This window comes from Prinia subflava, chromosome 1 (assembly GCF_021018805.1).
Source record: "Prinia subflava isolate CZ2003 ecotype Zambia chromosome 1, Cam_Psub_1.2, whole genome shotgun sequence".
In the NCBI taxonomy this organism is placed as follows: Eukaryota; Metazoa; Chordata; class Aves; order Passeriformes; family Cisticolidae; genus Prinia; species Prinia subflava.
This window is the reverse complement of record NC_086247.1, coordinates 92,566,387-92,589,076: the sequence shown is the minus strand read 5'-3', so window position 1 is coordinate 92,589,076 and position 22,690 is coordinate 92,566,387. Positions and strand designations below refer to the sequence as shown.

At 39.3% G+C, this 22,690-nt stretch overlaps 2 protein-coding genes and 1 long non-coding RNA gene across 6 annotated transcripts in view; 1 reads left to right on the top strand and 2 right to left on the bottom strand.

Moving 5' to 3' along the window:
- Positions 1-3,323, bottom strand: part of LOC134553672 (uncharacterized) — a 79,194-nt gene extending 75,871 nt beyond the window's left edge. For 2 of the 3 annotated variants that reach the window (XM_063403626.1, XM_063403635.1), the window contains exon 1: positions 2,785-3,091. The gene's annotated coding sequence lies outside the window, so the exon portion shown is untranslated. Of the gene's footprint in view, positions 1-2,784; positions 3,092-3,166 lie in introns of those variants that run through there. The other variant, XR_010081135.1, reaches the window with a different exon arrangement.
- Positions 3,324-4,801: 1,478 nt separating this feature from the next.
- LOC134553666 (uncharacterized) lies at positions 4,802-9,897 on the top strand. Its single transcript, XR_010081134.1, has 2 exons — positions 4,802-6,613; positions 7,996-9,897. It is a non-coding gene; the product is annotated as an uncharacterized LOC134553666 (long non-coding RNA).
- Positions 9,898-13,083: 3,186 nt separating this feature from the next.
- Positions 13,084-22,690, bottom strand: part of CDKAL1 (CDK5 regulatory subunit associated protein 1 like 1) — a 388,807-nt gene continuing 379,200 nt past the window's right edge. For both annotated transcript variants that reach the window (XM_063403595.1, XM_063403604.1), the window contains one exon: positions 13,084-13,781. In XM_063403595.1, the coding sequence (XP_063259665.1) occupies positions 13,575-13,781 (207 nt within the window). In that variant the 3' untranslated portion in view covers positions 13,084-13,574. The remainder of the gene's footprint in view (positions 13,782-22,690) is intronic.

Here is a 22,690-nt window from a genome sequence, read left to right as displayed (position 1 = left end):
GTATTCTGCACAGACAATAACTCCACCTCACCCCCAAATGCCCCAAGTGCATTCAAGGTATGATTTTAAGGCTTGGTTCCTTTGCAGCTTCTGTCTCCAACTTCTTATCCTCTAAGTTACTAAATTCTTGGCACCTCCTGCTTCATTAAGTTATAGAAGTCCAATGTCTGAAGGAGGGATTTTGGCACTATTACTGTAAATATCTGGAAGCCAGTGTAATGACTGGTTACTTGTATTTATTTAAGTGTTCCTGTGTAGCATCCAAAGTCTCTTGACACCCAGCAGTACTGCATTCTGCAAAATGCTTTAAAAGCAAGCAGAAAGTAAATTTCTGTTGCTGGCAGCTAATTCTTTTAAACTTGGAAAATGATAAGCTAAGTAGTACATCTCTGGGTCACAGCAACCTTTTATAATGGCATAATCTAGAAGTGTAATTTTCTCACATCAAGCAGTTTGAGGAAGATGAATCTGTTTTTCTATCTATTTCCAGTGTTATGAAACCATGATAAAGAAACAAGCCAAGAGAAGTACGTACCCCAAGCTTGCAATCTGGAACATCTGAGATACTTGATAAAAGCATTTGAGGACTTATGCATACTGTAAGCAACACACTTCCCAATATAGCATTAAAAACAAAGTTATATTGCTGAAAGAGATAGCGCTGCAGATAGTCCACGACCAGCAGCCCCGGCCTTCCTCCTGGACAAATCTCTTACTGCTGTTGAGTGCTACAAAATCCCTGAGCTGTGAAGGACAGTGATTGTCCCTGGGACCTCAGATTCTGTTGGATGCCGTTAACAAGTTAAATACATTAGGTTTTGCAAATTCTGAAAAGTGGGATTGCAATGTATTTGCCCAAGAGGATTTTCCAGAAGGAAGTTTCAGTGTTGCAGTGCAATGGGGTTTGAAAAAAGGGTCAACCCTGTTGTTCTGCTGGGTTACATATCTTTCCAAGAGTGAAAAGAAGGGCAAAAACTGTTCAGAAATTGTACGATGTGGTGGTTTCTTCCAGCTATAGCACATCAGGCCTCTGTACTTTAGCTAGGTGAAAGACTATCTGAAAAAAAAGCACTTTTGGGAGGCTTGTTCAGTAAATTGTTTTTCCATGTCTTTTTGAAGAAGAGTTCATGGTACTTGGCAAAAGTTGGCATGGAACTCCCCAGGTACACTGGTACATTCAGTATGTACAACTACAAGAGCTATAGAAAGCTTTTTTCTATAGGAATTTGAGTACCTGGGGCAACAACACTCCTCTAGTTTGGAAACTAAGCAGACACTTTTGTCTGTGTTTACTCCTAAGGGAAAGTAATGTGATCATCATAAGGCTGTGAGTTACATCAATTTTAAAAGAATTAAGAGAAAAGTGACTAGGAAAATTCTTCCTCCTGGAAATTTAGTTCCCAGCTGATTATTTATGTGTTGATATTCATTCTTTCCAAGTAAACAAAGAAATAAGCTCTTCTTAGGAGCCAAAGGAATCAACATTACTGGAATGAAAATCATTCTCTTACATCAATTGCTTTTCCCCTTCCTCCAAGCCCTTAAGAAAAGGCCATTTCTGGCCCACCTTAGAAAAAAATTTCTGTCTGCAGTGACCTTATAAATTAAAACAACAGCAGTGATAAAATTATAGGGAGAGAAGGATTTAATCTTTCACTCAAATATGCATTAGAAAGAATTCTATACTCTAATGCACATCTGCAAAAAATAATTATGAAAATATGCCCTTTCTGGTGGGCTAAAGAAATACAAGATCAGCAGATGTATCTGAAAATATAGATAAATTAGATATAAATATATCTAAATATAGATAAATTAAATATAGATAAATTTAACTCTGTATACCATTCTGGTGCTATCCATCTACCCCAGGATTGCAGTCAATGTAGCAATCCTTGAGTCAGATAAATTCTATTCTGAATAAGGGGGAAGCAGGTCCTCAAAACCACTTTGCTGCAGTGGAATTAAAAGAGCCCACTCACTCCTGTCATCAGGACTGTCTCATTCTGACAACAATCTCCTACCACAACTGCTTTCTGTAGAGTCTCAGGCTGCGTGCAGACACTGAGATGTCACTAGAACTCATCCAACTGTGTTTTACGTAGATACCAAACAACCACCATAACAATGTAGTCTGTAAGTGATTTTTCATTGTCTGCAATATAAAAGTCAATAATGGTCAATATTTGGTAAAGTGCCATTTCTAGTAGACACAACTGAAGGGGGAATTTCCACTGCAAAAGATGCAGGACAACAGAGAGAAGTACTTCTCCTCCTAAAGCTCAGGGTGGGGGACGAGAGGTGGAGACTGTCCTTCCAAAATCGTAGGCGATTACATGGCATTTTAAGATGCCAAACTTCTTAGCGTGGTTTTGCTCCAGTTCTAGGACTGCTAATTATGAAGGACAATACACAGCAGAAGCCATTTGTGTAATTCGAGGACAGCACAGAGCTGTACCACAAAGTACGTGGTCAGAGCAACAGGCAGTGATATAAAATACATCAGGAAGAGTCTTCATTTTCTATTTGGCATGTAAGTAACTTAGAAGTCTGCCAAAATTCCGTAACCATTGATCTTCTGTTAGGAACTGTTTCAGCCTAATGAAGAACACCACCAGCAACAGCCAAAGCAAAGATCACCAGCTCACTAGCACCACTGTGCCTTTTCATATCAGCCTGCTGACTGCTAGATAAGCCCTTATGCCTGTCCTGTTTGTAAAATGGAAATAAAAATCATCTTTATAGCACTAAAATTGAAAATCCATATGCTCCTCCACAGCTTACCTTCAGCCTCACCCTAGGCCCAGACTCCTGCAGAGGTGTAGAGTACTCTGGAAAGCCTCCAGAGCCCATCCCAGCCTCGGAGATGTGCTGCTCCCCAGCCTGCACCTGCACCCCCACAAAACTCCAGGTCACCACAGCACACACGGAGAGCAGTGGGCACCAGCACATAACTGCATTTCTGTAAAAGACAGAAGGCTTATGGCAGCCTCAGGTTTTCAGGCTGGCTGTGGAGGGGAAAATGATACCTTATCTGGCACCAAGCCTACTGGTACAAAGCAGCTTGACATATTTTGATCCACCAGAATGAGTACGTTTACACAACTCAGTGCTTTGCGTTTTTACTGTACCACCAAAACACAGTAAGAGAGTACATAAGTCTTACCATTACCGACTCCTTATCTTGGAAATCTTCTGTGTGTATTTCATCCAAGTCGTTTAAGAATCCACTCAGCGTGTGTGCAATCCTGACCTCCCAGGACCGGTGATATTTGCACACCACGGAAACAATGGAGCCATTTGTCTTGCAAGCAGGCCTGGGCAGGGGAGACAGCTCTCTCCCTCAGCTGGCCCCAAACAGGGCATTTGTTTCAAACGACTGAATTTGAGAGCCTTTGGAAAAAGACACGGTGCTGATGCTTAAACCTTACTTTCCTCTTTCTAAACTCACACAACCCTTCTCAAGCCACTGGCTACAGAATGAACCGGAGAAAGACAAAAGTAGATCAGAATACATGTACAGGCAGTGTATATACTCTTTAGTAAATGCAAGCCAATCCAGGGGAAAGACTTGCAAAAAAAAGTATTGTTAGAAATACCAGGATGCCCACAGTACTCCATTAAGAATACTGATTATAAACTGCTGTTTTTTCCTGGTGTTTCACAATGTAAACATCTAGTCATTTGCTTTCCACATGATTTGGGAGCACTGGACAGACTGTCAAGCAAAGACCATTTTTGTTCTCACATATTTCCAAAGAGCTTTCACAAAAGTCATTGTTTTCCTACATGCTCACAAAAAACAAATTTGCATTTAATTTCAATCTGGTGCAAGTACAGTGTTTTCTCCTTTACACTAATTAGGCTATTTAATGATCTTTTCATCAAATGCATGATAGGAACTTCTGGATGGTACCCCTTGAAATGTTCTGCTGAATTTTTGCTAACATTTGGTAACAGATCTCATGAGAGCCCTTAATGGAAGTTAACATTTTTTTCATGTGTCATATTGCAAGTCTTCAAAGCAGAAGTTTATAACAAACCCTTAATGTGACTTTAAAGCTCCCAGTCCTTTTCTAGATATCTGTTTTATGTTTGCTCACATTGCTGACTGCCCAGAGTTTGGCTGGATCTGACCAGATCTAAGCACGAAGGCAAACTGAAATGACGCAGAACTTCTTCCTCCTTTGAACTTCCTTAACAAATAGAAATTTAGCAGCCTGTGCATCAGGAAAGTAAGCAACAAGAGAAAAGAATCTCCAATACCATAAACAACTAAAACCACCCACTCTCATGCCAGCTGTTTTTTAAACTGATTTCTATGGTTAACAAAAGAGACAGATTGGGAGTCATGAAAGATGAAGCATGTTCTATCCACATGTACAGCACTTCCTGGAGCCCACCAGCAAACTGAATTCTCATTTTAAAATGGAATGAAATGGAATGGGATGGGAATGAAATGGAATGGGATGGGAAGGGAAGGGAAGGGAAGGGAAGGGAAGGGAAGGGAAGGGAAGGGAAGGGAAGGGAAGGGAAGGGAAGGGAAGGGAAGGGAAGGGAAGGGAAGGGAAGGGAAGGGAAGGGAAGGGAAGGGAAGGGAAGGGAAGGGAAGGGAAGGGAAGGGAAGGGAAGGGAAGGGAAGGGAAGGGAAGGGAAGGGAAGGGAAGGGAAGGGAAGGGAAGGGAAGGGAAGGGAAGGGAAGGGAAGGGAAGGGAAGGGAAGTTCTATTAGGTATGTACCTCTATATATCAAAAAGGAGTTACTGGCCTAAGGGAGAGGACAGGTTGACAGCAACTTTATATGTCCTTTATGTTCCACTAATCCTGAGCTGATCAGAAAAGATCACTGCAGTAAACCCTATAGTTTAGCAACATCCTGCCTGCTCTATGGGCCATGACTTTGGCTCTGCAATTCCCAAGCACACCTCACCTTACAGCTTCAAAGCTGTGTGGAGGTCTCTTCAAACAACAAGTTTATGGTTCTGCTCCACAGTGCTTGCTTGCACAATAGTGATGCATTTCCAGTTACGCATTTGCGTGTCAGTGGCATGCCTCTGCAACTTAGGAATGGAAATAGAGAGGTGGAGTAAGGACCTTTCCAAAACTCTACCAGCAAGAGGCACTTCAGCTGGTAAGACTCACAAAATCCTCTCTGGCAGCTCAAGGAGACATAAATCAGCCCTTGCAAAGATGTTCACAGCAACATGAGCCATCCCAAAATGAACCCCACCAAAACACAGTTTCAGTCAGATGAACTACCCAAACTTCCCTTCAGGCAGTCTCATGGCAGCACTGCTGGTGCAAGAAAGAGCTGTCAATAGAAGGATGTGAGACAGAAAGGCAGCATCCTTAGTCATAAATCTCACTGGGCCACCGTACTCACTTCCTGAAGCTGCCACATTGATCCTCCTTTCTGGGAAATTAGTTTCAGCCTATAGGAACTACTGAGACACAGAATTTGTTTTTGTAAGAGTACCGTGTAGTTGGAGGCATTCTATTTTGAAATGAAAATGTTTAATCTGCTAAGAACTAGGAGGAAACATAACATTAAAAAAAGAAAAAAAAAGTATGCAAAATACCATAATTAGACTTCTCACGGGTGTAACTCTTCAGGTGTAGCTTAACTGAAAACCATACGGCACACTAGAATAGAGTAATTTATTTAAAATTCTTCCTTTGCTTAGATCTTCTTTTTATTTAAAATTTGTCCCATATTGACAATTACAAGATATGGAAAGAACTGTCTATAGCATTCCTCTTCCATAAGGCCAAAACTTTTGCTTTCCAACCAACTATGAAGTGTCTAAGAAAAGAGAAGTTTTATGCTTTCTTCGGCCATCACACCAGCTTGTTCCTACTGCCTGAAAGACGAATAGCATGTCTAGATAACTGAACTCTGACAATCAGAAAATCAGACTAGTTAGTGAACTGTCATTTTTTTAAAGCAAGAAGACCCTGTCAATTCTACCTGTCAAGTGAGTTTGGACAGATTGATAAACATTTCAAGAAAACAGAATAAAACCTGTTCTCTCCACGAAGCAGACTTTTGTTTAACTTCTCTACTTACAAGCACATGATAAGAGAGCACAGCACAAGACTTTCCACGGGACCAGATTTTATTACCAAAACTATTCCAGATCTTTTGCTCAAGCTACTGCTGTGAATGGGAATGACTTGAAATTTGGTTTCATGGATTTCCTGGCAGATAAGATAGCATTTATGAATTGCCTTAGCATTCCTACATTTGAAGCAATATGAAGTATGATTGGCAGCAACCCAATTTCATTATTCTTAGATGAGTCAATAAGTGTGGAAAGAGAAATGAAATGGGCAGCCAATCAACACACACAAAAAAATCAGATCTTCTGAGGCCAAGAAAGTATTTATATGCTGATGACTCAACTTCTGCAGCAGTGTCTGCAGCAAGAACAGGAAATATACTATTGAACCCTCTTATGACAACAACTTTGATGTGAAAGGCCTGAATAGCTCATTCTGCCTGCCGTGATTCAGAGAGCCGGAGCTGTAATCCTGGATCTCTGCAGAATGCACTCACAAGAGCTTCTGAGCTCATTAAAGGACATCAGAAATACAAGGGTCCTGCAGGACACATGGTAAGTAAATGGCTTTCAAAGACTATGGAAAGAAACAAAGGAAACAAAGGACTGGCCCTGGAAGCTCTGCTGCTGTTTTACATACAATGTGTATATATATAAGGCTCATCTACCTCTACAGTGGTAGATGACTGTCAGGAAGAAGTCCTCCATCCTTCTGTCATGGCATGAAAACTTCTAATACTGGAATTTTCTGAACTCAGACCCTACAATTTACCATATCCTTTCATGAGTATTTGTGTTAAGGCTCAAGACAGCCGCTTCTTTACAAAGTCTAGGAACTGCCTCTTATCTGCTGCTTATCATTTGTTTTTCTTCTTGCAGATGTTGTGGAGCATGTGGTGAAAGCAATGTATAATACTGTCCTGCAGCAGTAATTCTTACAGCAGATATATGCTGGGGCAAGGCTATCAAATAAGCTGTGTGTCTGACTTTAATGACACTATAAGTTGGTAGAAACTGAAATTCATTAGTGGATTTAGATTAGTTAACTTCAATAATTTTTAGTATGTAATACTGGCAAATCTGTAGAGAGAGTAAATATATTAAATTGGTTGCCAGCTAGGCTTAATTTTCTTGATACCCTGGTAGTACTCCACAAACCAACAGAAGACTTCCGGTTTAGGTTCAAATCAATATAAAAATTAATCCTACTTGTCCTACAAGTAAGTTGCTGGTGGATGCAGGCTCACAGGGCACGCAAAAAAAATGCTAACAAGTCTGCTTTTAAAACCAGAAGCGTAAGTGAGTGATTTTTTTCAGTATTATTTCAGTCAGATAAAATAAAAAAAGGTTCAGGAACTCGAATATGTGTTTCCAGAAAAAAATGCCAAATAAAACCAAATCAAAACAAGGTGTCTCTTCCAAGCAGCATAGGGAGGAGCTATGGAAGTGCAGGAGGTTCAGATTTGTTCTAAGTAATTCCTTCTCACAGATCCAAAGCTTGTATCTGCTGTTAGGCTCTTTTTTATCCTTCTGCTGGAGAATGTCATTCAGATTGCCCTTTTCACCTACTAAACAATCCAAGCAGGACAGAAGCAAATTAATGCTGCTGCAGCACATCCAAGCTGCTATCTGTCTTTTCTAAATTTCCTTAATATTACCATAATACTTGGAGATTAAGCTGTCCCTTGTGTGTGAACATCTTTCTCTCTGCCACTGGTTATCTGTACAGCTGACTTGGTTACTTGCTCTTGTTTCCTCCTGCAGTCTCATGCTAACACCCATGTCACACATAGCCCTTTGTAATCTCTTGTAGTCTTCTTGTAGTCAGTGATTTCTAGATATTGACTTTTATAGCTCATAAAGCCACTAGTGGATATCAGATTTAACATGTTCAGCTGACATCAATGATGTGTTTTATCTCTCACTCTGAATTACAGCATTTATGGGCTTTGCAAGTTCAAAACGAATACAGCAGAGCAGAAGAGGCCTTTTAATCCTGCTTATTAGCAAATGAGAGTTTCTGACATAACCCAAAGGCTCTGGCAGACAGACACCACACAGCTGAAGGACAGACACTGCAACACAATGGATTCCTAGCACTGATACCCCTGGCAAATGACCTGCACTGGAGAAGCAGCATTCTTGCTTTCAGGGAAGAAGCCACCTTGCTCAGACTAATGCTTACCCTTCAGAAGACATGTCATCTTCCGTGAAACAAAACGAGGTGCTGATAGCCTGGATGAAGTAGCTGGAAGAAAGGGTAAGAGAGCATGCAAGCTCACAGTGGAATGGATGTACTTGAAACCCAAACAAAAAGCAGAAGCTTGCAAGCACTAAGGTGCGTGCATTATTTACTGCATGCCACTGGACTGAGCAGGTTTCTTAGCCGGCCAGAGTTTACCCATTTCCCCTACCAAGCAGCAAGAAATGTAAGGCACTGACAAGCAGGGTGAGAGTGGACGGAGCTGGGATGCCCTCCTTCATGAAACTGTGTGTGCCCAGCTCACAGCCAGAGGCTGGGTGAGCTGGGCAGCCTTTCTCTGGTTGTGGTACCCATGTGGGGGGACAGACTGCTCCAACACAGCACAGGAACCCAGGTTACGAGCACTTGGAAAGGGTGTCTGTGCAGCAAAGCCTTCCAAGCACCATTAAAGTTTTATTTTTCAGATTATACTATAATGATATCCTAACCATGAGAAGTCAAATTTCCCATCATGTCATGATTTCATCACATTAATTTCTCTCGCATCCCCAACTCTCACTATGTGCCAAACAATCATGGCTCTTTTTTGCTGTGCTTTATCATCTCCAAGCTTCTCCTGTAATCTGTAATCCACTGCCAACTAACATTTGTACTCCACTCCCCACAAATACCACCCAGGAAGAGAGTAGAGACAGTATTTTATGCTCACTTAAGCACAACTATCCTGTTTTGGCACTCAAAGACAGATGGGACATTTAAAGCATGCAAGTCGAAGGCACAAATTTACATCACACTCTGGTCACCAACACAGAAATTCACCCCATTACCTACAATCAGCATTAAGCAAACCATTCAGGGCAGATTGTCCTCTATAAAACATCATGTTAAGGCCACTTTTTAAGAAGAATGGCTATAATTGCTAAATATTTACAAAATATTGATTGTTGAAAGGATATGCAAATATTACTCTTTCTCCATTCATGGGACATGATTGGACAGCATTAATGATCCAAGTCCATAACCACAATTTCCCAAGTGGGGACTCTGGGATACCAGCAGTTGCAGTCACATGATTTTTTATTCTTTTTTTAAATCATTTTTTTGGTATTGTGCTTCTTTAAAATGAAAATAGATTATTCATAATTCATCTCTCATCCACTGACTGAAGAACCTTCATTTAAAGAAAAAAAGCATTCACTTGAATGTTAAGAGCATGCATGAATCAAATATGAAACTAAAAGACATTTAATGATATTTGCACAAACACTTTCCAGCAATGACTCTGATTTTAATTATCCAGTGGATGAACCCTGCCTGTGAACAACTCAAATGGTATTTTGCAGCCAATTCCTAATTCTGTGGTCCATGTCTCCTAGACCAATCTAGCTTTGCAGCTTTTGCACAAATATTTTTCATTATGCACCCTAATTTTACAGCCCCTCATTTTTCTCCTCTGCTTTTTCATTTCTAAACGTTCTTTGTTTCTATCTATACAATCAACCACAGTGCACACAAAATATAATGTGGGATATAAAATTGTGAAAATAAAATCTGGGAAAGTTGCAAGCAATTTTTATAGCAAAAAAATACATGTTCGAGAAGACATAAATAAAGATTTTAATAAGCCTCATACAAACAGGCACATGCCTACTCATTCCTCCAAATTGTCAGAGCTCTTGCATAAGACTTCTTTTATATTTGTCTTAGTCCCTGAAGTTACACACGTCTTAAAGTTAAAAAAGATAGACTTGTTAATAACACACAAATGTTCATAGACATAACATCTTTGCAGATCTCCTCCGTGAGCAGATCACGCCACTCTCCATATGTATTTAAACGTAGTGGAAGGCTGGAGTTTTTAAGTTGTCAGATCTGTGCCTGGGTAAGAGGGGCTCTATTTTCACTCTTGGAGCAGGGAGAGATTAGCAGCTTGAAATCACTTTGACAGTTTCAGTTACTCTCCTGCATACTGCAAGGAATTTTAATTCCAACCTGTGAAATTGTAATTGCTTCTCAAGAAGAGCGGGAGGATTCTGGGTAATGGCCACAGCCAAGCTCAGTGTCAGAGTCGCCAGTTGCTGCCACTTCTGATATTACTTGCTGTTATTCAAAAATCACTCCAGCTCTCCGTATGGGAAGTTGAACTGGGGAGTGAAACTAAATTAACAGTAGCTGTCAGATGTTCAGAGATGTGCAAGGTTTTTTTTTTTCTTCTTTCTCTTGCTTTATAGAACAAGATTTACATAAAACACTTCTATGTCATACTCTTTTTCTAAACAAGTATACTATTACTAGAAAGCTACAACAAAAAGACTAAATGACAAAGTCCTCCAGCATAAAATGCACAAGTAGAAAAGAAAATGTGTGTACTTAATATTGTTCACAAGAGATTTAAGACGTCTTTGCTACTCAGGGTTTTGTGGTTTCCAAGATTCCTCACTGAAAACAGTCAAAGAGAACTCAGAGCTACCACAAACACTTATGAAAAATAGTTGAGGCTTTCTTGGTATCAAATGGAAATAATATTTTTTTGCTCTGACAAAAGGTCATTGAACGTAGATTACTGATTAGCAGACACATTGTCTAGTGATGAGTGTGTTCAGCATGTGTGAAAGTGGGATCAATTGACTATGAGGTAACTTTTCCTGCAATGACCTTGTTAAGCTGGAGTGCAGCAGATTTCTCACCCACCCTGATGGCTTGCAAAGAGGGAATACTTGGAAATAGGTCTCAAACATAATGTTAATGTCAAAATTAAAAATGCCGCCTTGCAGAACACTTAGGGCCTTCAGGGAGCCAAACAGGATCAAAAATCACAGATCAGATGTGTTCAGATCAATTCATTCCATGAAGAGGATGTACTTGTACAGTTCAGTCCACACTCACAGGTTTCCCAAGCTGCACTAGCAGCCCCAGGCAGCCCAGGCTTGGTCCAGGTGAGCTGTTTGACCAGAACTGATTTGCTCAGCTCAGTGGCTTTGGAAGCTTTAGTTGTACGTAAACAGACCACAATGACAAACACAATGCTGCTCTACAACATAAAGTGTCAAAAACCTCTCTCAAAATCTAAAGAAAGGCAACAAAATATGTGATAAACAACTATCTACTTATCAGATTAAAACTCAGTTTAAGAATATACTGCAGGCAGTGTCATTTACAAAGTCTTCTTTGGCCTCCTTCAGTATATTGCACTATTTCTAAGAAAATAAGCTGGTCCCATTAAAGTCAACGATGCACAGAATCTAAATCACAAGCTTCGTAAATCTCTGTAATAGCTGATGCAATGAGTCTGTAATTGCCACGATTAGATAAGCTAGAGTGGCTGACAGAGATAATGCTAGAGGCACACAACATATCTGCATAGATTATTCCCACCACATGTGAAAATCTGGCTCGGATATAATGATTTTGCCAATCTACAGTTTTCCTGAGAGTCTTGCAATCTGTGGTACTTTCCTGAAAATTTCAACTCCCAATGTCATGTTGGTAGGGTTTTTTGAGAATTTCTCAGACTTGTTAAAAAACTAAATTACTGATTGTTATATATTCCTCGTTCTACAGAAAAGCCTAAGAGAAAAAGCACTCTAACAAACAGAAACAAATTAAGGGCATGGTTGTTTTTTGTTGTTTTGGGTTTTTTGTTGGTTTTTTTTTTCTTTTAAAACTTACATATTCTGAATCTTGGCTTATAAACTTCAGTGGTTGGTATAAGAAATACAATATTTGAGTCATCACACACCTGATTTCCTGAAAACAGTTACATCAGTTGTTACAATTTATAGGCTGTGCTGAAAACATCATGGTGGAACTTCCTGCTTAATTGTCTGTAATATTATGAATCTCCAATTTATAAAGTACAAAGCACTCTTACTAGGGGATTATTCCTATTCACTGTAGAGACAATGTACTGCTTTTGCCTGGGATAGAGTTAATTTTCTTCACTGCAACTGGAATGGGGCTATGTTTTGGATTGGCTGCTGCTGAGCAGGGCTTGCACAGAATCAAGGCCTCTTCTGCATTTCTGGGAATGATGAGCACCTGCCTGTCAAAGTAATGAATGATTTATTTCCTTGGTTTGCTTTGCTTGCATGTGCAGCTTTTGCTTTACCTATTTAAGTGTCTTTACCTCAACCCCGAAGTTTTATCACTTTTACCCTTCTGATTCTTGCCCCCATCCCACTGCAGGGGAGTGAGCGAGTGTCTCAGCTGCCTGCTGGGGTTAAACCACAACAGCCACGTAAGACAGCTCAGCTCCATCTGGATATGACACAAACATTAAAAAAAACCCTCAACAGTGCCTGTGTTAGGATTTTAAACAGTCTGCAAGTGGAAGTTTGGATGAGGATTCAGAAAGGTGACCAGGCATGAACAAACCAACGATATGATGAGGTCAGGTGCTGGAAGAACAGGGCTGTATGCTGGGCATACAGTCCAGTCCCTGACAGACCAGCACACTCTCAGGATGTGTGGAGATCCTGTCATGACAAAAATGGCTTGAAGAAAGTAATTAGAAATTTCCATTGTGTAAAATGCAACCTCCCCACTAACAGAGTAGTAATTGTTTCATTGACCCAACACACAGCTAAGAGATTCCCAGGTAGTTTTCTAGGCATTGTATAAAATCTACAGACTGTATTAAATTCATCTTTTTTGCAGAACTCTATCACCAGAACGACATCTTCCCATTCAATTATAAAAAACCAACACATTTAGAACTTTTCTGTGTAAAAAATCTACTTGTATTAACAAAGTCTAATAACTCACTGTGAAGTTGAGAGATGCAAGATGGCAGGCAAAAATTCTCTCAGACATGACAGCAAAATAAACAGCAACAAATAACTAACTTTAATGGCCTTGCAGTTTTCATTCTAATGTAAAAAGACAGATATCAAACGATCACACTGCATCAAGCAAAATCTTTAGGAAAGCTTTAAATATTCTACCCATAAAAGATGACCAATATCACTCAGTGGAAAGATTCCTTACAAATGTAATGCAATTTTACGTGAAACAGCAATTATGAAAAGAGTATGTAATGCAAACATTGCCTCATTTCAAAAAGGAAAAAATGAAAAAGAAAGATGCAACAAACTGTTTTACCAACCAAGGATCTCAGGTTTTGGCAAGATAGGCCTTCCCACAGCTTATTTACGTTCTCTCCTTTGAATGACAGGAAAGGCAAAGAGTGAGTACAAATTATTGCCCAATTTATATTAGCTTTTTTTTTCTAAAAAAAAAGATTTTTTGCTAAAAGTGTTTCCTTTAAAGATTTTGAACAGAGGTTTCATTGTTTTTATAAAAGCCCCATTCAGTTCACAGTTCTGTTTTCACTCCTCCATAGTAAAACATAACAAGAACTGCCAGCAGAGCCAGGCTGACAGACAGGATCTTCAGTCCACCTCTGTCTTGCTGCGATGGGAGCTGCAAAGCCATCCAGGAGCTGAGATGTGTTCTCACTGGGATCTCAGCAGAAGGCTGTGTTTTCCAGTTGGTGCCATTCTGTGGTGAACGTCTGAACTCCTGCGAAGAAATGCACGCATTAGGATTGAAACTGTGTTGTGGCTTTCTGATTGTACATACCAAATACAGTCTCCTCTTTATACTGAGGTTCAAATTAATGTCCTTTTCAACAATTCAACCTGCACTGCATCATCATCAGGTCACCAGTTTTTTGTTCAGGAATCTTATAAATGCCATACAAAATCAGTATTTCTAATGGAATTAACTGTCAAATCAATGCAGCTGTTAGCAACAGAAACAAATCTCCAGACCTCACTGTCATCAGAGACAGCTGTTTGATGGCTATTTTTTTATTTGTTTTGCTGCTATATCACTACTTTCTGACTTTTAGTTTCTCCAAAAGAAATGTCTAACCAGTGATAAAGAGGACCACAACACTCAATCCTTTGCACAGCAGGGATCTTCTAAATTCAATCATCGACTCCTGGTGTGCCAGCTCAGTGGTGCTTGAAAATCCTCCCAAAGGGCTCTTCCTTTCCCCTGACCCTCAGGAGGCAGCTGTGCTAAAACACTCACCTTCTCATTCAGCATATTGGATCCCAGTTCCCTGCTGTGCCTGCCATTACCATTCCCAACCTGACTGCAAGCACCAAGATCCCCAAGAATATGATGTCTTTTAACTGGAGCACAAGTTACAGATGTTGCATCACTATTTCAGCAGAAAATCCACGTGAAAAGAATAAAAAGCTCTTTTCTCTCTCACCCTTGTTCAGTTCAGCATTGTAGATACTCAAAAGGAAAAACATCCAGTGAAACTCTTATGACATTTGCAAGAGATGTAAGTGGTAAGGGTGTAATTAAACAAAGGGTAATGATGCTGCATCATAGGATTCAATATTTCTGTTGATCATTTCTGTTTTCCTCCCTCTATTTGAATAATCTCTTGGGAATTCAATTGAGTTCAGCTAGATTTTTAATTGGTTTGAAATTTTCCAGTTAAAAAAAGGTTTTTCATTAAACCATTTTATTTTTTTCCCTTTTACATTTTGTATGAAATAAATCAGGGACCCAGAAAATACCTACCTGAAAAATCTTGTATTTCCAAGAAGCTGAAACAGGGCCACATGAAAATACAGACCAGATGCCCACTCTGTCTTTTACCAAACATATTTCTGGGCAAGCTCAAAGAAATATCAAAGCTCCAAGAAAGGTGCCTGCCCATGAAAGTGTGACAGCACAATTCAAACCTTCTGTAACTGCCTCCTGTTTTCCATTTCAGCAGTCAGCTCCATTATAGTAATTGTAGAAGGAAAATAATGATTACTACTGGTAAGTAAGTATCAAAGGGGCAAGTGACAGCCTGAAGTAAGTGCTATTCTAACAGCTGAGTTATTGCTGACTTAGATCCCAAATCTCACAGGCAAAGGGTTACTGATCAAGTGAACTATGAAATGGGGATGACTTCTCACACATGCTGCACCTAGAAGAAGATCAACTGGGTAAACAGAGGAAAGGAAACGGGTAAGCAAACTGGGGCATAGTTCTCCAGAGTGTGAGGTACAGTAACAGCACCACTCCAGAACTTCAGTCTATATTGTGCAGAACATGTCAACTTAATCAAAAACTACTATTAAGTTATTAATTACAATCAATTTCTAAGGCATCTCAAATTTTAGTACTTAGCCACAGATATTTTGTCCTCCCAAATCAAAGCTGATTAACCTTTGCCTGAAGATTAAACTGGAAAACGTACAGGATTAAGGACTTTTTACAGATGAGTCAAAATTATTTTGAAATTTATTCTTTCTAGACATTTATAAAGCCTTTCTTTTCTTTGCAGGTCTCACAAATCTCTACTAATGTAAGGTGTTTAATTTATGGTAATGACCTGTTTTTACATGTATTGTTGGTACACTAACACTAAAGGTAAAGTGATTTAAAGGAATGGATAAGGCTGTAAAAATATCAGTACAACTAAAATGTTATTCTTCTGATACTTATTTTTCACTGATTCTTGACTTAAAATTTGGCTTAAAATTACAATCAGCCTATTGACTCCTAAATAAATATTTCTACACTGCATGATAAAAGTCATATAAGACTAGATGCTATCCCTTGGCAAACAGATAAAAAGGGCCTCATAAATAACACTGGACCTTCTCCTCATTGCTCCTCTTCATGCTCAGCTTCAGTTCCTATCTACATGTGTCAGGAAGAATACGGACAGCCAGCAAAACGCCCCAAATACAAATTACAAGTTGTAAAATGTTTTGAGAGACTTCTTTTAAGTTTTCCCCTTCACTAACGGTTGAGCACATCAGTGTTTCATGCCTTCAGTCATGTTTCTGTAACATAGTTTAGAGTAGTGGTTTCACTGGCATTTCATTATGTTATACAGTTTTTCTGTTCTCCAACACAAAACCAAAGAAACCAAAGAGTCTCATCTCGGTGGCATAATTTTGATCATGCATAGCCTATACTGCACTTTTTTTTGTTACCATGCTGTTTTCTTACACCTCTACTGCAACATGCACTGCATATGTATTAGGTAGTGCTGCACACTGCTAATAGGACAGAATGGCACAAGAGATTTTAGCAAGGATTAAAAAGTTCCAGTGGTGGTGAACACTGCTAGTGAGCTGTCCCAGTAGCATTTCAACTAAGTCAGCCTGCACAGCTGTAAAATCTGTTTTTTCCTTACTTCATCACATTTCCAATAAATGAGATGATCATGCCAATACACTAAACCCATTTTTCGTTTTCTTTTGGTAGAAAGACAAAAATATCTCAATTTGCAAACTGAAGTGACCCTTTTCTTAAGGACCTACATCACAGCTTACCATTAAACATGCTGTGTTTCTGTTTGATCATGCACACTTCTTTAGGTGATCCTACCAAATATTCCCTTTCAAGGAAAGTAAAGAGCGTATTCATCTGATCCATGTTTTCTAAGCACTGTTCTCTAGTTTGGCCTAAAATTCTGCCTGACACATGAGTAATACCATAGGCTTCCATGACAATTTCCCTCACTGTCATCACAGAATATGCATTTGTTAAAAAAAAAAAAAAAAAAAAAAAAAAAAAAAAAAAAAAAAAAAAAAAAAAAAAAGGTACATCTGGCTCCCTGCGAATGAAAGGTTCCAGTAGAAAAGAACAATCTTTTTGTCCCCATCCTGAGAGTCGTATAGAGCTTTTAAAACCAGGACAATCACTCAGAGACACCTGCAGGTGGATGCCTCTTCCTCAGAGTCTGCTGTGCAGCTCAGTGGGACATGGCACAAATTCCCCAGTGCAAAGAGGAGCTCTGATAAAGGGGCTGTGTCTCTGCATCCTCTCCCTGCTGAGTGAGGGCTGAGTGACCTTGCCACAGTCGGGACAACAGTGAAGGGCCCGTCAAGAATATAAGCAGTTCTTCCAGGCACACAAGTATCATATAAACAGCTGTGTTAGTGAAAAACACTGAACATATAATTCTTTGCACCTTTGGTGTAAAAAAAACATCGGTGGAGATGAAGATCTCATTTTTTTGAACTACCATTTACAGTGGTCCACTCTCCATGCTCCCACTTAACAGAAGAATTCTGAACAGTCCTTATTTGTATCTCTGTCTCTAGATACAATATTCACATTGCATTAGCTTTCCAAGGAAATCATTAAGTAATTTCTGTAATATTCTGAACTGATACAGCAATGATATTTACCACAGACAATCACTAGTCAGTGGAATAGTTACTTAAGCTGAGCTCAGAAATCACACTTTTGTAGCTGCAAGAGTTAGAAAGATTGCCATAATGATTCATTTCAGTGGAATTTAGAACTAAATTCAAAGCCTCTTTAAAAAAAAAAAAAAAAAAAAAAAAAAAAAAAAAAAAAAAAAAGCTTGGAGGAAGTTCTAAGGTAAAAAAGTTTCAAAAATATGCATTTATACTAGTTTCTGTCTTGATGGGCCACAAACTCCTTGGCAGACTTGTTGCATTGCTCTCACTAAATCGGACCACAATGAAGGAAAAGAAAGTCTAAGATTGAAAACTATATACTATTAATCAAAATGAGGGGAGGAAAGGAAATTACCAAGCTGAAATGCAAAGACACAGAGTTTGAGCTAAGCATCTTGTATTTCCATGGAGGCACCCTTTCATCTTGTTTTGGCAGTCACAAAGTAAACATAAGACTTTGCTAATAAGGTATAATATAAATTATTAAAACTTCTAGTGTATGATCAAATGCATTTCAGATTATTTTTTGAATAATTCTGCCTTGACGACTGCCAAGAGTAATATATTTTGTGTACCCTTGCACAGACCCATTGATTGCCGTCTTTCTGAAACTCTAGTCCCAGATTAAACCACCGTGCATGAAAGAAATATATAATCACATCAAAACCTAAGATTTGGCATCTGTCGATCACAGCCTAGCTTTTTGTAAGAACTCACTTCATGTTAGTCAACAAAGACATAAGAGAAACTCTTTAGCTCTGAGCTGAGATTTTAATAGATTCAAAACATTTCTTACATGCAAATTTCTTTTATGGTTCAGGGGCACTGTTAGAGCTTGAAGTGTTAGCTAACTGCTGTGAAAAACTACTTGACTGAGCATATCTCAAGATAAATTAGACTTCTGAATTTTTTAGCCCAACCAAGTACATCACACACTTGTACTACTGGCTTTAAAAATATGGACTTTTACATAATCACACACAAGTCTGTGTGACAAATTTAAAGAAAACATGTTAAAATATGCATTACATATCCTGCTGCACTATTTGAAACTCTGGGCTATTACACGTTAAAGGCATTTTTCAGATTTAAAAAAACAAACAGTTACTGAAGGTGACATAGATTACACATACAAAAAATATGTAAATTGAGTTTTATTGAATGGTTCTGTGAAGACACATTTAGTTTTGTAGGTATTAAGAGAACTCCTTTGGTTTACTACTTTAAAAATTCTACCAGCTTTCTGCAAATGTGGAATACTGATCTTAAATTATAAAATAAATGGCACAAAAGTATTTTTTCCTAATGAAGTTAACACAGTAATTCCTACAAGATGCATCCCTGCCATCATGTATTGCAATGAATGCCCAGTATGATGCTGTTAAAAGAGAATGCTGTCTGGAAGCATGCTTGTGTCAGATGTTATCAGCTGTACACCATCCCAGGAATTCGCTGATTCCCAGAGTTTACTTATATTTTGCAGAGTTTACTAACCCATTTTAAAAAGTGAGAAACCTCGAGGAAAAAATAAAGCAGCCAGGTCCTTTTGCAAAGGAATTTCATATTATTTCTTCTTTTTGGACTTTGAAAAATCCAGTGGTGGAGACCACAACCACCCCTGCTGGAGCCCACTCGTGGGGGAAATGCTCTTCACATCCCTCTGAACCTCTTGTTTCACCTTAGGCCCAGTGTCTTGACCTCCCACATGTGCCAACGGGAGGCACCTAGCTCTCTGCAGGCACTGGGAGGTCTCTGCTGGGGTCTCCTGAGGCCACCACCCCTTCTTCAGCCCTGAACAAGCCTGGTGCCTCAGCCTGAGCAGCTCTGTGATACAAACCTGAACGCATTACGGTTCCCGGCTCCTCATTTACATGGAGATCACTACAAATGACCCAGTCAAAGCAGGGCAGCAATACCCCCACGGTCAGATACAACTACACAGGTAATAATGGGAGGCTATAGAGTTTGACTGACCTTCAGCTCATCTGCACTAAATCTGACAGTTCCTTCCAGCTGTCATCCTTTATGGAGACCATCTTTAACTAGGGCCTTCCCCGACCTGCACAGCAAGTCAGCCAAATTTGTGTTCTTTTCAGCAACACCTGCATGATCTGTCTAATTCCTTTGATCAGCATAGGAAAAACAACTTTGCTCACTACTCAACTTTCACCTTGTTTACTACTACAATAATCCCTCCTGTCCATTCTCTTTTCTTTCTACTTCTCATTTCTCCATTGCATCATCTGACCATGTAGCCTCTCAAATAAACAAAGGCAGAGATGCCACTAGGAACACAAATTTGGAATGTCATGCCATACAGACACACATCTGGGAATTCCTCCTCCTACATTAACATAAAACTCAAATTTTAATATTCCTACTATAGAGAATAAAGTGAATTAATTTTCTCCCTGTAAATTCCCACCATTACTGTATGGCTGCATTGGTGTTTTTCTTGGCAGACATCTCCCTGCTCTCTGCCATATTCTTACCTAAGAATAGGCCCTTGCCTACCTACTTCTTTTTCCTCCCTCAGTCTTTCAGATGATTCCCTCCATCAGCCCTCAAAATTCAAAAAGCACTTGTGCAAAAAGCACAAGACTGAGCAACTGGGACTTATTTAATAACTTCCTTTGTGATGTACACTTTGAGGAGGAAGGGAACAACCAAAAAGCTCAACTAACAAAAGAAACAAAAAAGAAGAGAAACAACCAACTGAGAAAACACAAGCCAAAAACCACCTTCAAAATGTTTAAAACACAGTCTTGTGCTGTTTTTCATTATACCCACTTGTTTTAGCCTGTTTCTTTATATTTACCTTTAAATGCTTCCAGCCAGGACTTGACTCTTTTTTTACATATTTGTGTTTTGTGCTGCTATTAAGCTTAGTGACTCAGTATTGTTCCACTACACAAACAATGCACTGTCAAAATACCCTGTCATTCAAAGTCAGACAGAACATCTTTTAAAAATAGTGTGATGCTTGGATTTTGAGCTTTATTTTTTTTTGGAATAAGGTGTGTGGGGTGTCAATCACTATGATGGAATCGAAGCACACAACAGCCAACATTCCAGCCAGCACCTGCAGCCACAACAGAACTGAGAGATCTTCTAAACAGAAAAAGATTGCAATTCAAAAATCACAGTCACCCATGCAATGACTTGAAATTAAGAACGAACATATCAGCACAATGTGGACAAATTCAGGATGGGGTTCTGTCACCATTTATCTCCCTGTGCATAGGACAGTTTTCTGAAGGAGATGGCAGGGACTTGCTCTGGGCACTTATCTGGTAATTAGCTGGCTAACAGACAAATCTGTTTCCTAGAGATCACCAGCACAAGCTTCATGGCTTTGAAAATACATTACAGTGAATCACAGGATGTACATTAACTTGGAACACTAGATAACATTTTTCAGTGTGCATATCATGGCCTGTCTTGCTGGATACCATTCCTTAGGATTCCAGCTTGCTCCTTCTTTAAAAGATCACTGAGATTTTTAATTGGGTTTTTTTGGGGGGAGTGTTTTTTTAATAAGAATTTTAAGGTTATGTTTACAATATAACAATTTTCCCAGTTTATTTTGTCGGATGATGAAAGAAAGACAGCATGTGAATGTTCAAAGACTGCTCTAAAAATGAGCGGTAATACGGTGTACTTTTTTTACAGCACAAGCTTTCAGAGACTACCATCTTTTTGCTTCCCCTTTAGATCTTGAAACAACAGTGACAATTATGTGGAGGTCAGTGGTAGCTACAGGCAAAGACACTAAAGGTTTTCATCAGAAAGAGTACCCCAGTAAAATGAATAGCTAGATCTGAAAATATACATTCATGTCACAAGAACCACCAATATAACTGAATGGTATTCACATATCAGCAGTGAAATGAGTAATACTGCTTTTATTCAAGGGACACTGTATTTCAAAATCAGGAAAGATTTCAAAGATCTTTCACATAGAGCAAAGTAGAATAATCTGATACATGTACATATTCTCGGCTAAAGCCTTCCCCTTAATTCTAGAATATGTCACAATCCTGAATTTATGGTGTTTTCATTTCTTCCTACAGAACCAAACATTAAAATGGGATGTTCCACAGAGATTTATAAAATACAACAACCTCAGAGACAAAGGATACAGCCCTTCTTACACTTCAATGTCGTGGATAACAAACATGATTTTAAAAAAGAGCATTTTAAATACTTTGTAATGATACTAGATTCCAGAGCTTCAAATTTCATTTTAGTAGGTATTTGTGGGATCTACATGCCTCCCTCATTTTACAGGGAGAGAAAAAAATAAAGAAGATGGAAGTGTCTCCAGTGCCACAATGCAAGTCAGCAATCAGGTCTCTACAATTCCTGTCTCAGATTCCAGCTGCCACCAGAAGCCAACATAGCCTGTAAAATCTTTTATGCCTGTCAGGTTTAAGTTTTAAAATCATTTTCTTAAAGTAGGCAATGCCTTAATATGCAGTCTCCTGACAATTTCTCTTACTTTTATTTTCACAGACTCTTCTGCCTAGGATTAAACACCTCCAGTTCCTGGGAGTACAGATGCTCACCAAGCACAGCTGGAAGCAGATCTTGGCAAAAAGAAACATTTCATGTAAGCCTAAAGTTTAACAGTTAATACAGTGTGACTGATCTTGACCAACTTTGTGGGTTCAGTGATAATACAAAGATTTCCTTTTCACATTGCCGTGGCCTCTTTCCTTTAAGTATCCTTAGTTGTTTTAGGAGGTCTCCCACAGTGCCAGTTAGCATACTTTTGTGCACCTGAGGGAGTGTCTGGAAATCTGTGTCTCCTTTTTAATTTCACACTCAGTCAAGTTCAGCTGCAGTCAATGCAGGGCTCTCTCATGGAAACATCAAACAATGGTTACTTTCTGTGATTAGCAGAAAGCCTAACTGCTCTAACACAATCTCGCTATCCCCAGTCACCACAAATGATTCGTCAGCCCTTCCCCACAAGAAAGATTACATGAGAAAAACCTTTCTTGGCTTGCAGTGTATTTTATGCTAGATAATCCTGATAGCACTTTGGCGCTCTGTCTAAGACATCAAAGAGCAGCAAGTATCCAATCTGCAGGCTGGAACGAATATCTGCCCTCAGGAGAGACTTTGCACGATTCAGAGGGTGGTCTGACCAAACTTCTGCAGTTGTACAGGACTGGAGCGCCTGAGCAGGGACTTGCACCCTGTCATGCTCAAATACTGACCGTTTACACCCACTGGACCTCAGTCTCC